At 50.7% G+C, this 13,718-nt stretch overlaps 2 protein-coding genes across 9 annotated transcripts in view; both read right to left on the bottom strand.

The window, feature by feature from the left end:
- Nucleotides 1-1,337, bottom strand: part of RNF130 (ring finger protein 130) — a 41,506-nt gene extending 40,169 nt beyond the window's left edge. The window contains exon 1 of one of the 2 annotated variants that reach the window (XM_085236453.1): nucleotides 602-1,337. In XM_085236453.1, the coding sequence (XP_085092579.1) occupies nucleotides 602-965 (364 nt within the window). In that variant the 5' untranslated portion in view covers nucleotides 966-1,337. The remainder of the gene's footprint in view (nucleotides 1-601) is intronic. The other variant, XM_085236452.1, reaches the window with a different exon arrangement.
- A 2,370-nt stretch (nucleotides 1,338-3,707) lies between these two features.
- The window catches only part of FLT4 (fms related receptor tyrosine kinase 4), a 46,789-nt gene continuing 36,778 nt past the window's right edge, over nucleotides 3,708-13,718 (bottom strand). Inside the window, exons 22-31 of one of the 7 annotated variants that reach the window (XM_085236718.1) lie at nucleotides 13,328-13,422; nucleotides 12,775-12,897; nucleotides 12,369-12,480; nucleotides 11,924-12,023; nucleotides 11,385-11,490; nucleotides 10,336-10,475; nucleotides 9,738-9,861; nucleotides 8,891-8,976; nucleotides 7,531-7,612; nucleotides 3,708-7,401 (exon numbers count right to left, since the gene is read on the bottom strand). In XM_085236718.1, the coding sequence (XP_085092844.1) occupies nucleotides 7,396-7,401; nucleotides 7,531-7,612; nucleotides 8,891-8,976; nucleotides 9,738-9,861; nucleotides 10,336-10,475; nucleotides 11,385-11,490; nucleotides 11,924-12,023; nucleotides 12,369-12,480; nucleotides 12,775-12,897; nucleotides 13,328-13,422 (974 nt within the window). In that variant the 3' untranslated portion in view covers nucleotides 3,708-7,395. Of the gene's footprint in view, nucleotides 7,616-8,890; nucleotides 8,977-9,737; nucleotides 9,862-10,335; nucleotides 10,476-11,384; nucleotides 11,491-11,923; nucleotides 12,024-12,368; nucleotides 12,481-12,774; nucleotides 12,898-13,327; nucleotides 13,423-13,718 lie in introns of all 7 variants that reach the window. The other 6 variants (XM_085236717.1, XM_085236712.1, XM_085236714.1 and 3 more) reach the window with 6 other exon arrangements.

The following is a 13,718-nucleotide window of genomic DNA, read 5'->3' as shown; positions in this document are numbered from 1 at the left end:
AACACAGCAAAACAAAACCAAGCAAAAACCCTCTTAATATTCACCGCTCGCAGACTGGTTTTAATTGATTACATTGCCTCGCAGAATGCATTATTCAGAGGCTGCTGCCCAGAGAGAGGCTGAGAGCACCGAGATCCATCCGGGGCCATTTCTGGAGGACAGCAGTTTGGGCACAGCGTCACGGATGGTTCTCAAAATAAGATGTGATTAAACCGCACCGCTGTGACTGAGCGCCCACTCTCATTTCAGACCACAATCAAGATGCTCAACGATCAAAATCACTCTGAAGTTAACGCACCGTCAAGGCCGATATTTGTCAGAAAGCAACCAACGGGCATCGGCCGCACTCCGCAGCGACAGAACTCGTGTGGAAGCGCTGCCCAGCGCTCAACACTACGGCCCGGGCCGCGTTCAGGAGCGGACATCCAACAGCTCGGCAGCATCCCTGACACACGCACGCACCGCACGCAGCCGCAGCACGCGGCTTTCCGGCCGCAGCCCCGTCCCGGAGCGCGCTTTTGCCGCTCCCCCTCGGCCGCGTTCCGCCTCCTCCGCTCCCGGCTCCCCCGGGCACCCGCACGGCGCGGCGCGGGGCCGTTACCTCCGTTGATGGGCACCGGGGTCACCAGCAGGCCCTTCACCTCCACCTTGGGCGAGTCCTGCCCGTAGCGGCCGCGGTCGATCCGGAGCAGCGTGGGGCCGCCCCGCTCGGGGCTCAGCACCGTCACGTTGATGAGGGCCGTGTAATACGACAGCTGGCTGCCGTTGTCGTCGGCGCCGGCCGCCCACAGCCAGCAGTGCCCCAGCAGCAGCAGCAGCGCGGAGCCGCCGCCGCTCCGCCGCCGCCGAGCCCAGCGCGGGCCCATCTTCGCCTCCCGGCGGGAGCGCGTTATCCCATCTGACAGCCCAGGAAAGGAGAGAGACCGCGAGCGGGCGGCGAGGGGAGGAGGAGAGCCCGGGCTCATGCCATGGGAGGAGCCAGGGAAGCGGCGGCACGTCCCGGCAGAGCGCGGCCCGCCGGCCCGGGGAGGCTGCGGGACCTCGGGGCGCTCCGGCGGCCGCTCAGGGCCCCGCGCTCATCCCGCTCACAGCCCGCGCCGGCCAGAGAGAGGAGAAGGAGGCGGCCGCTCCTTTGCCGCGCACGGCTCCGAGGAGGCGCCGCCGCCCCTCAGCACTCGGGCTCCGCCGCGCCGCGCGCCCCACTGCCCGCCCCGGCCGAGGGCCGCCGCTCCATGCCCGGCTCGGTTCCGAAGCGGCCGCACCGCGTTCCGCTCCCGGCGCCTCGACTGCAGCCCGGCGCGGCCCGCACTGCGCAGGCGCGCTACGCCCCACCCGGCGCCACGAGGGCGAGAGGCGGGGCTGAGGGAAGCCACGCCCCCATAATGTGCGACGGGTGGTGGGGCGTGGCCTAAGCGAGTGACGTCACTGCGGGCGTGGCAGGGCGCGGGAGGGTGAACGTCGCGTGGAGGTGTGGGGTCCGGCCCTGGTTCGGGGCTGCCCCAAAGAACCTCCGGAGCGGTGACGGTCTGCTCGATGGTGCCGCAAGGAGTGCTTACAGTGCTGGGACACAGCAGTAGAGACAGACACCGCATCTCACAGCTCCTCAGTGCAGATGCTAGGTCAACGGCGTTGGCCATCGGAAACACGCAACGTGGTTTAAAAGCACGTGTGAATGGTGCAGTGTGTGGGGCTGGGTTTAGGCTGCACGTCTGGTGCTAAAAGGCCAGCTCAGCAGCAGCAGCACGGCTCCTGTGTCTGGATGTGGCCGCCGCTGCCTCATTTAGAGTTACTTATTTTCAGTGTGCTAAAATGGGAAATCTTACTGAGATGTTAATAAAAACAAATCCTTTGAGATGCTGTGGAGCAGGATGCGATGCGTGACACTTCAGCGTCATTCTTACAAAAGGTTTGAGCTTCTCTGTGACCAGGAAGGGAACAAAAGAACACAACAGCCTTCGCAGGTTTTGAAAGGCAAATTATCTGAAAATTATTTATGGCAAAGAAGATGCAGGCTGCGGGGCTGTGGGTTAGGATATGTTCTAAATTTCTGAACAAATAACCGTGCTGCTGTTCTTCCGAGATACAGTCTCCCTGGTGACTTCCCAGCTGCTCCGATAAGAGCTGTGCTTCCCTTCAGCATCTCACTGTGCTGTTCCCTTCGGAGGTGTTGTGGCACATCCCTCTGCGATGCACTTAGCCACATATGCATGTAAGATAACACCCTAAAAGCTCATCCTGTTTACCTCATTTAGCTGAGCCTGCCCTCGGAGAGCCCCGTGTCAGTGCCGAGGAAGGCAGGACGGCCGCCAGGCTGCGGCTGAGCTGTGGGATGTGCTACAGGCCTGTGGTGCTGCAAAATCCTCCGAGATCTGCTTATGAAAAGCTCTGTAGAAATGTCAGTGCAATCCAGGAAGTGTTTATGAAGCAGCAGCTGAATGTTCCAATGTTCTGCTTCTCCCTTTTTTTTTTTTTTTTTTTTTTTTTTTTTGCTGTTGTTGGTAAATGTTGGGCAAGGAGCCACACGTCACAACAGCCCTGCAACATTGCAGCAAACCTTTCCTCCCAGCTAGAGGAGCAACCGGAGGGCTGCTGGCACAGGGGGCAGCAACCTGACATGGGGACACCTCCTGGAACCACCTCCCTTTCCCCACAGCATCCCTGTGCCAGCCCATGAATACTGGCATGCAATGCTTGAGCACAGTTCCTACCGACTATCGGTTCCCTTCTTCCTGTGATTACTGCCTAACAGGGGCCTATGAGAAAGCTGGGGAGGACTCCATTAGGGAGCGTAGTGACAGGGCCAGGGATGATGGCTTTAAACTAGAGGAGGAAACACAGTGAGGGCAGTGAGGCCCTGGCACAGGCTGCCCAGAGGAGCTGTGCAGGAATCCAAGGGCTGAAGGGATCTGAAGCCAGGTTTAGCACAAAGCTGTGAGCAACCTGGTCTGGTGTTCTGTTTCCGTGATCCTTGCCCCCTGCACAAAGGTAACAAGAGCACTAGGAGCCTCAGATTCCTTGCTTTTACTGTGTCAATATTCTCAGAAGGACCTCCAGGCACTGAGGAACAAGGCCTTTGCTGGCCAGGCTCCCAGCACATTACCTAAAGACATGTGTGATGATAGACTCAAACAGCAAAGTGGGCATGCAGCCCCAGCCTCCCCAGTTCCCTTGTCCAACCACACTCCATCCTGGTGCCTGGTGATGGCTGCTGCAGGGACACAACATCCCCGTTCTTGTGCTGAGGCGCAGCATGCAGCAGCCACACGGCCAGGCATGGCATCCAGTGCTCCCCTGGGACCGGGTGCAGAGCACTTCCCTCAGACCCAGTCTCCACGTGCCCCATAGTTTCGCTCCCATAGCTGCTCCAGGAGCCTTTGGCCACGCCATGCTTTTCCTGCCCCACAAGAGGATCCACAGGGCGAGGTGCAGTGCCCTGGGGAGCTCAGCAGGGCTGGGAGAGATGGCAGCAGGGCCAAGGGTCTGGTCCTGTCAGCAGCTTAACCAACGTGTGTCCGGTTACGTCATGAGTTTTATCCTGGATGGAAATGCCACAAGGCCCAGCTGTTTCCTCAAGGATGTGGCACATGCAAAGCGATGCAAAAATAAAAATAATAATGCCAAAATGAAGTTAATTGCACAGGGCTGGCTGGCTGCAGCCGGGCCCAGCAGCACCCGTGGGCAGCGGCCTCCACAAAGCAGAGCGCGGAGCCAGTTATGACTTTATTCATGTTCACATTTAGATATTACAACAGAACTCTTAATGACAAAGGATAACGAGTACGATAGGAGGAGAGGAAAGAAAGCAGTGTTCTAACTGGTTTGATATATAACCGTCAGCTTCCAGACACAGGACTCAATAGGAGCTATGAGAACTCACATACACTCACCATAGGAGAAACTCGCACATGCAACACCCAAACACTCACTCACAACACACACAAACCACACTGCTGTACTCACACACAACCCATGCTGTAAGCTACTTGCTCGGAGGGCAGCCCATGGAAACATCCAATGCTGCTGCAGCAACAACAGGTACCAGGCTAAAATACTGTGATATAAATGAAGTGGTACTTGATACACAGGTTTTTCTCCAGAGACACATGTGCATTCCTAAGTAGGGAATGAGATGCTTTGTTTTCATGAAGGAGGAATGTCCTCTCAATACCAACACTTTGTAGTGTAGACCCAGAATGGTCATTTTAAAAGAAGAGATGATAAATAGTTTCAGCTGTGAATCCCAGTAAAAGGCCCAAACAAAACCAAACCGTGCACTGTGCACGCACAAACATCAAACCTGGCTTCTAGAAGGTGAAATATTTTCTCGTTGTTGTCTGTCCTTCCACAGCACCATTGCCTCATCTCAAACCAGAACAAATCCGCTTCTTTTTGTGCTCACACTTATCTGAAGACTGTAAAAAGATGCCAAAAATAATGCAGGAGTGTGGGGAAAGGTGTCAAGTTTGTACATTCCCATTTCAGTATTGTTTTAAGTACAAATATTCAACAGCTCTTCAGTATCTGACACTACTGTTGTTATTCACCACTGGAGCATCTAAAGAGCCAACATGTGCTCGTGTTAAGCTGCGTTGTTCATGCAAGGCTGTTGGCACTGATACAATAGGATCGGATTCTTCCCCCCACACACCTCAAGAAGGTGTAAAATAGATAATAAACTCCTATGGGGCTGAATCATTTGAATGTTTAGAATCAGATGTCACTTCAGCGCTTTCCCTGGCATGAAGCAGGGGATCTTTAATAATGGCTCTAATGAAGTAACACGTCTCTACAGTGATGCTCATGAGCAATTTACATGGAACCTAAAGCCCCAGTGCAGCTGTCCCAGCAGGCTGGGAGTGCTGACAGACTGGGAGTGCTAGGTGCCAGGGTGTGTGGATGCCTCCATCACATCTGTGCTGCAGAACCCTGCCAGTGCCCTGCAAGTGCCCGGCTTTGCTAGTACGTTTTTAATCCTCATTTGCAGCTACTTTGGAATTCTGCTTTCCTGTTGTTAATTCACAGACATTTACTGAGCATCCTGTCAGTTGGGGCATTGTTTCCAGGCAGGTTTATGAAGAGCTGGAAACAAGAGAATGGTGGTTTTGTGGCTGCACATCACCAAGAGAGCAGCCTGAATTTAGCTCTGCAGTCTGTCACCTTCCACCTGTGTGAACCCCCAGCACAGGGCACAGCTTTTCTTCTGCCAAGGGAACCACCGATGAAAAAACAGGACGAGATGAGGGCAGAAGAATTTGGCCTGGCCCGCACCCTGCTGGCTGTCCTGCTTCCCTGGCCTGACTCTCTTGCATCTCCTGCCAGAAGCATTCTTACTGAGTCATAACAATTACTTAAAGATGCTTAAATTCCTGGCAACTTTGGGGGACATCAGTAGAAGTTGGGGAATCAATTGTCACACACAGTTTCAAATTCCCTGTCCTGAGCCAGCTTGGCTCCAGCTGGTCTAGTTCTGTGCCTCTAATTGCCATGGAAATCACAGCCATGTCCTCCTGCTGACATGGGACGGGAGGGGAACACCGGGCACTCTGCAGACTGAGGGAATCTGAATGACAGCCATGCTTTTCCCATGAGCTAAATAAATCTCACCCATTACACTTTGCAGACAACTATAATTAAGATTTGGGAAAGTCACCAATAACGACTTACATCAGGAAACACCTAATACCTTCTGTAAGAGAAATACAGTTTTGGAAGATGGTACATCTGATAGAAAACACAATTTTCAAAGTCCAAACTCTTGCCTCTATGCAGAGGTGTGGCCTGCATGCAGAAACTCCCCAGTGCTGAGATACCCCCGTGCAAGGAGCTCTGTCAGCCACCGCCGTGTGGGAGAAGAGAAGATGACAAGCTGTTCAGACAGCTTCTGCACCCAGACTCCTCTGGTGATGATGTAATGGCTCTATGGCTGAGCTCCTGGATTATGAACAGGATGGAAAGAAGTATGTGGAAAGCAGTGAGGCAGCAGCGCAGAAATCTGTTGAGAGGGGTTGTGGAGGTTCCCCAGAGCCTGAATTCATGTGGTATCTTTTAGAAACAAAAGGCCCAAGTGATGAGATGGTTCCTCAGCAAATAAATGTTTTTTGGTTCTCCAGAGACAGCTGCATTGCACTGGCAGCTCTGCAACAGAAACTGGAGAAGAGCCTATGAGGCAGAGAGTGCCTCCTCTGAACCAGGGCAACAGGAAAGGTCATGGTGTAGAGTAGTCCATCCAGGAGAATTAGGGCTTGTGCTCCAGCCAGGTGCAACGCTGTGTGAGCTCAGCAATGCCAGCACACCAGGGGATGCAGCCCAGGGCACGCCACTGCTGAAGCTTTGTTCCTTCTGTTGTTTCCAAAACCCTCACAGCAGCTTGAAAATAAACATTTCACTCCCTTACACTTATATCCTTTTCCCTTCAGCAAACAACACATTTTCACTCTATGTTTAGAAGCCAGCTGAAATTAACACAGCTTTGCTTTAATTTCTCATTTGAACAACAGATGATCTCAGTGCTGCTCTGGGAGAAGCGGAAGGCAAGAGCAGCAGACCTGTGAGCACAAAGCTCCCAGCACAAAGAATATAAAGCCCTGCTTCACACAGGGCCTGCAAAACGAGTTGCTGTTCATCTCACTGGGAAGACTTCGGCCATCAGCTAACACTGATGGCTGTGTTGAAATGGCTAAAAAATCCCTGTGATAAGGCAGAGTGACAGGTCCCCCTCCAGTAGAGATGAGAGGGGAGTGAGTGTTGCTTGCAGAGGAGACAGAGAGGCTGGGTGTATGCTGGCACCTACCCAGAATGAAGTGTGCACGAACCTTTACAAAGATCCCTTGGGATCTCTCTGTACACCTCTTCAGAATGTCCTGCTCTTGCTGCTAATACCACCAGGGATTTCTTGTCTTTGATTCTGCTCTGCAATTCAGCAGCTGACATCATGAGGAGAGAAGGAGGAAGCGATCCAGGGAAAAACATTCAGGCTGCACACCAGGAAGAAACTTGAGACTAAGACAGATCTATTTATATCTGACCTGAAATGGGCTTTCTGAATGGGAAGCAGATCTGAGCGGAGGCTGAATGTTAGGCAGAAGGTGCTGTAGTGCTGAACACAGGCACACAATTGCCAGCAGAATGAATCTGTTTGAGCTACAGAAATAAAAGAAACCCGAGGAATCAGCAAGGCACTCACTCCAGTCCCAGCAAAGAGAAGTTTCAGCTGGAGGTGCTGCGTTGGCCATCATGCTGTGGTTCCGAGGACGTTGGTGATCCCCATCTGTTTGGAGTGGGTTTGCTGCTGTGATTGGGTGTAGGTTGAAGGGGAAGCTCTGAGTGACCCTGATGATGTGCCCAGAGTGTGAGAGAGAGAATGCCTTGGCAGGGTGCCTCCAGGGCCTGGTGCCATTAGTACTGCTCGGAGAAGAAGGAAGTGTGGAGAGTGGAGGGACTGGCCCCCTCTCCAGGTGGGGTGCAGCTGCCGTCCTCAGAGTGTTCTGACAGCTCCCCATATTCACTATTGTAAAAAGTCTGGCCTCCAACCTGGGATCCATATGACGGCCGACATCTGCCCCGCAGGTCTGACTGTTCCACCGACAGCTCCGCAGTTCGGCCGGGCCCTTTACTGCTGTGAGGGAAAGATACAGAAGGTCAGTCTGAGCCCTCCTGGAAATCTCCATCCCGCTTAGAGAAAACCCAGCTACAGGAAACATTATCTACTAATGCATGGAGCAGTGGCGGGGTCAGGAATGAACCTATACCTCTGGTTCAAAGCACAATAAATGATCTTGCTCTAAACCTAAACACAGCCCTTATGCATTGTGAAAACTCACTACGTAACCCAGCCACAGAGTTATAGGAGCTGATATAAACCAACAGCCAGGATGGGGGAAAAAGAAACCAAGGAAGATAATGTGGAAGGAAAGCAGCAATCCCATTTCCATGCCTGCCAATAGCAGGTGACTGGCACAAAGTCACAAAAGCAAGGGCAGGGACATGTCCAAGGAAAGGCTTAAGGGCATTGTTTCCTAGAGGATGGGACATTAGGTAGCCCATGGTATAGGAGACAACAGGGAAGTGCCTCAGGGAAAAGAGGACAAGGACAAGAAGCAGGAGACAGTCTGATCCGACAGAGAAGCCACAGGGCTATAGATAACAGCAAGGAAAATGACCTGCATGACCTGATGTTGAAAGGGAGAGAAGGAGAGGAAGAGGCTTGGGACTGGCTTTGACTGCACACGAGCTGACATGGCTCACACAATACACTGTCACAGGTACGAGGTCCCAGCCTGCTCCAGCACCAAGCAGAGATGAGCAGGATGTGCTCTCACTCAGAAAGTAAGCTTGGTCAAGGATTTGACCACCCAAAACATCCTCAGCCCTGAGAGTTCCAGGCTTAGTACCAGCATGCAGGAAGTCCCGAGGCCTGGACTATTTCTGCCATGCCACACCAGGGCCCTGTAGTACATGGTTCGGGCTGAAGGAAACTTGGCAGGGCTGGGGAGAACCCTGCAGAGGTGGCAGCCACAAGGCTTCAGTTTGCCCCTGTGCCACTGTGATACACTTCACCAAAAAATTTCAATAAACAATGAAAGCTCTTTTAATAGCATCATTCTACTACACCTTGTTATCTTGGTGGACACATTTTCAGGCCTTCTGTAACATGTGTTTGTCTGTTGAATGGGCATAGTTTATATTTTTAAAACTAAGCAGGCTGCAGGTCTGTTCTTTATGCATTTTGCCTCTCATTAATGTGTGTGCAGGGATTTCTCTGGCTCAAAGCCCACAGCCCTGCTGCTGCTGAGAGCCCCAAGAGGCATACCCTACAGGGAGACAAGAGCTTTCTCCTTGTCTTGTTATGTTTGGCAGCAGAGAGATCTGAGTGGCTAGACTTAAAGAATACCTGAATCCACCTTCTTTTCTGTGTCGGTTTTCTATCCTCTCAAATTCCTCAGATGCCAGAACCATCCCACTGTCTGTCTGATTGTCCTGCAAGGAAGCAACAGGAGTTATCAGTAACATCCCTGTCGACTAATCAGACAGGGAAGGGAGGAGGAATCATTCAGGAGATGAGATCATGTCTACCTGTGATAGGAAAAACAGGAGTATGGGCATTTTACTTTCAGCAAGAAGTTGGATGTGCATGGAGCATGCTGGTGATATTATTAGGTGCCTTTTTAAAAGCAGCACATCCAAAGGTAGGATTTGTGTGTGCAGCTCAGTGTTACTTTTGGGAAAAACAGAGTGCTCCCTGTCTGGAAGATGTATTACCATGAAATCTGAGTGAGATTTTCCTCTGGAGACAACTGGTAGTGACTTAAGTTCTGCCACCTCAGGAGATATAAGAACCAGACCAGTTCGCAGAGGGCTCCTGCTGCATACTGTGGTGTGACAGCACAGAGGAGCTCCAGGACAAGCACTCTGGATTTATCTAGTCATAGCTGGATTTCAGTATGCTTAACCAGTTTACAGATTTGAGAAGGATGAAAAGCAGACTCTTCTCTGAGATCCTTCACAGACCTGGCTTGCAGGTATAAATCTCCCTATTTCACAGTCAGGCAAGCTGTGCTGTAGAAAAACTGCTATGTGCCAGGTGGGGAAATGAATGTACGTAGGACTGGACGGAATGGTACAGACAGGCTGACATTAGATAGAAGTGATCATCCTCCCATGACCTTAACAGCAAACATGTCAGGAAACAGCAGAACATTTCTTTGCCCCCTGCTCAACCCCACTCAGATGCCACTCACCGGGTGTGCCTTGTACATTGTATGTGTCATGGGAAACTCTTCGAATGTCTTTATCCTGGATGAACACCTGATCTGATTTCCTCCCGTCAAACAACCAGGGAACGAGACGCAGTTGTAATATCTACTGACAGAAGCACATGGCATTCAGTAAAACCAACAGAGCCAATGTCCTGAACAAACAGGAGCTGAACTCAACTTCCTGTCCCTGCAATCATAGTGTGCAGGGATGGAGGTGACTGTGGGTAGGAGGGTGGTGTCATCTTAGGCCTCGTGTCCCCTTACTCCTACAGTGGGGAGCACCCAGACTGGGTGATGGCCATGATGACTTTGGTGGGATGTGATTCTCTGACAGTGGAGCTGGAAGCAGGAGGAGGAATGTCATAGGCTCAGACATCAAGGGTTGCTGTGCACCAGAACAGGAAAGTAATTTTGCTTTTATAAGCAAGATGATATGGCCTAAGTGCTTGGATCACACCTGATCAACTGGGATTTTTCCAACTTCTTGCTACTGAGTTCTCCCCATATCCCTCAGGCTCCCTTACAGCTCAGGCCAGTGACTGCTGCTGGGCTCCTTCAGCCCTTTTCAGAGGGGATTCACCTTGCTGCTAGGCTGTGGCAACGTATCCTCATGTCAAAGTCCTCTTCATCTGAATTTTGCTGGGCAGAGGAAGGCACCTGGGAGAAACCATCATCTTCTGAGCTGTGAGAGTCATTCAGTGGGATGTAATCCTTCCCTTCCTGGTAGGAAGAACAGTGAGTGGCTTTACAAGAAGGGGAGGCCCTTTCTGTAACAAAGGGCTCTACAAACAGAAGCTGACAGAGCTGGACAGGAACATTCCTATTATGTGTCTTGTTTCTCTCAGGCAAAATATTTGTCTAGAGATTTCTGTGCCCTCTGAGTTATGGGGCTGCAAGTGCTGCAGTTGCATGGAGGTGTGTGTGAGCAGGAAAATAACTCAGTCCGGCAGTACCTATAGTTCTCCAGCCAACATGGACAGAGCACTGTACTCTGAGGGAACAAACAACTGGTTTAGTTTTGCCTCTGCTGGGATACAGTGCTGAAAGGTTAACATCAGAGGGATAGGATGTGACAGTACTCATTTTTAAGGGACATTTAGTAATTTTCTGAAATGGAACATCCAGAAAAAAATTCAAAGCAGTGCTGCATACTCATCACAGTGCTGGTGAGCTGCCACATGGTGGTGATTACTAAGAGTTTCTGAGAATTATGTATATCTGATTTCTGTAATGGAACAGCTATTTGGTTTGTATGACCCTGACATTTAGATCTGAAGATAGAGTTTCAGAAGCCCTGGTGAAATCCTGGTTTTCTCCATATAGGAGAGGCAGGAGTGCCAGAGCCTTGAGTCAGCTGAAACATTTCAAATAATCATCTGAAGATTAGAATGGAAATACCAGAGTGACGAATGAGAGGACACTTGCACTGCAAGGTTTGGAACTATATTAGGATGCATCGAGAATGCTACTGCAGAATTGTTATCTCTAGCACCCCTGAATGACAGACCCGGAGACACCGTGTTAATCCTTGGCCTTCACAAAGGCTTTGCATTAGCTAGGGAGTCAGAGGAGGACACAGTGTGGGAGCTAGCTGTCCAGAACTGAGCAGAGACACAGAGAGGTTTTCACCTGTTGGACATTTTCCTGAAGAAGGTTCCCCAGTATCTCCACCAGGTCCGAGAAAGTTGGTCTCTCCTTGGGATCACCATGCCAGCAGCTCAGCATTATGCGGTAACTGCCAAGAAGAAGCAATGGTTTTATATCACAGAAATCCCCTTCTACTCCACTCTGCAGCTTCAACCCATGTAGTTTCTGCTGGAACAGAGTGTATCTGCACTGTGAAGAAAAGCTTGGTACCTGGCACATTGGACACAGGCCCTGTGGACCTACTAGAAGGAGGTTCATTGTGTATTGAATACAACTGCAAGCTCAGACTGAGCCAATTTAGACACTTCAGCTACCCTCAAGAGTGGAGAAGCACACTACTCATTTGCAAAGCCATCTCAATGTGGTTATGCAAAAAATGTGATGCCCCTAGATAGTTCTGTCCTGCATTTGAACCCATCTGGAATACCCTTCCAGGAGAAGAGAGTTTGTCTCTTCTCAATACTGGATGAAAAGTCTCCGCATCTGCCTGCCCTGCCCTGAGATCCATGTTTCTGACTCACATTTCTGCAGTAGCATACTCTGGAGCTCTCATCCTGGTACCATCTTTGAGCCTCTGGCAGAACTCCTCGTTGATCTGGACTCCAGGGTATGGAGATGCCCCTAAAAGAGGTTTGAAGAAGGGTGGGAACATGAAGTGTGCCATCAGAAAACGATCCTTGTCCTGAGACAAGGACTTCCTCCTAAAACACGTGGGATGTGCGGTCACTTCTGACACACAGCCCACATCAATTCTGTCCAAGACAGGTTCTTCGGCCTCAGTAAGGAGAAAGCTGCCTCCCATCACCCTGTTCCTTGGTAAATATGGCCTCTATTTCTTTTGCCCACACTGATGTTTTTCCCATCACTCCTCAGACATGCTGCAGAGATAAGGGCCTCATGCACAGACTCATCCAACGAGATACTAAAAGCCTCTGCCTGCCTCAGCAGCCCCTCATTAGTGCTCACCCAGTGAGAAGATTTCCCAGAGGAGGACCCCAAAGGACCAGACATCGCTCTGGGTAGTGTAGACCTTGTCAAAGATGCTCTCTGGAGCCATCCACTTCAGTGGGAGACGGGCCTGCAGGAGGGAGAAGCAAGGCAAAACTGTTCATTCAAGAACCAGAGACAATAGTCCTGAATCTCTCTCCATGGAGGAGTGGAGGTTTGGTGAGGCAGAAGGAGGGATGAAGACACAAAGAGTATAAGGATAGAGGAGTGCTGATAGGCTGAGCAGCAGAAGGAAGGAAACAAATCTGGTGGTTGTGGAGGACCACACCTCCATCATCAGGCCAATGGTCCCTGCTCCCAGCCACACATATGATTCCATTCCTGCCTATTTTCCTTAGTTAGACCACCCCAAGATGGTACTCACACTGCCTTTCCTGACATAGTCAGGGTCCTTGTAGATGTCTCGGGCCAAGCCAAAGTCACAGATCTTTACCACATTGTTCTCTGACAGCAGGATGTTGCGAGCTGCTAGATCTCTGTGGATGCACTGAAGGCACATGAGGAGGAAGAGGCAAAATCAGAGGGACAGGAACTGCCACCATAAAGCATTCTCTTCCCCTATTCTTCCTTTGCTAACCTGAGCTGTAATGGGGAAACTGGGGAGGTGAGAAGGAACTAAAAATAAAGATTTTTAAAGGAGATAAATAAGGAGATGACAGAATACAACCAAGTTTCCATCTTTGTATGTCTGTAACCCAACTGTGTGCAGGGCTTTGTAGTAATAAATCACAAAATGAGTTCACAAATTGGTATGTGAAACTGGAAACAGCCAGTCAAAGAGACTGGCTATCCATGGGAGCCTGTATACATACATACATACATTCTCTGTGGCTCTGTGATTACAACAGACCACACCAGGCCATCTCCAGTTAGGCACACACAAAAGAAGAACAGAGGATGGGAAAGGGTGTGCTTACCTTTCGGGATGCCAGAAACTCCATGCCACGTGCTACCTGGAAGCTGTAGCAGATCAGGTCTTCCATTGTCAGGGGACTTTGCCACAAGTCATCCACTGTTCAGAAGTACAAAAACATGGTTAGACATTGAGTCGTCTTGTGTCCTCCTTGCCTCTCTCTACAATTGCAGAATACAAACAGCCCCTGGGTGAGATACAGCTAGATAATCTTGTAGGGCTAGAAGGGACTCTGAAGGTCAGATCATTATTCCTGCCCTACGGAGGACCCACTGAGGAACCCCTTCAGTTCATCTTTCTTTAAGCTAAAAAAAACCTGAAGTAACTTAATCATTCCATTAGGGTTTTTAAAGTCCATTACGAGAAACAACAGATGAATATAATAGCCCTGTTGA

This window comes from Meleagris gallopavo, chromosome 15 (genome assembly GCF_905368555.1).
Source record: "Meleagris gallopavo chromosome 15, MGAL_WU_HG_1.1, whole genome shotgun sequence".
Classification (NCBI taxonomy): domain Eukaryota; kingdom Metazoa; phylum Chordata; class Aves; order Galliformes; family Phasianidae; genus Meleagris; species Meleagris gallopavo.
The sequence above is the reverse complement of the archived record's forward strand: the minus strand, read 5'-3'. Positions and strand labels throughout refer to the sequence as shown.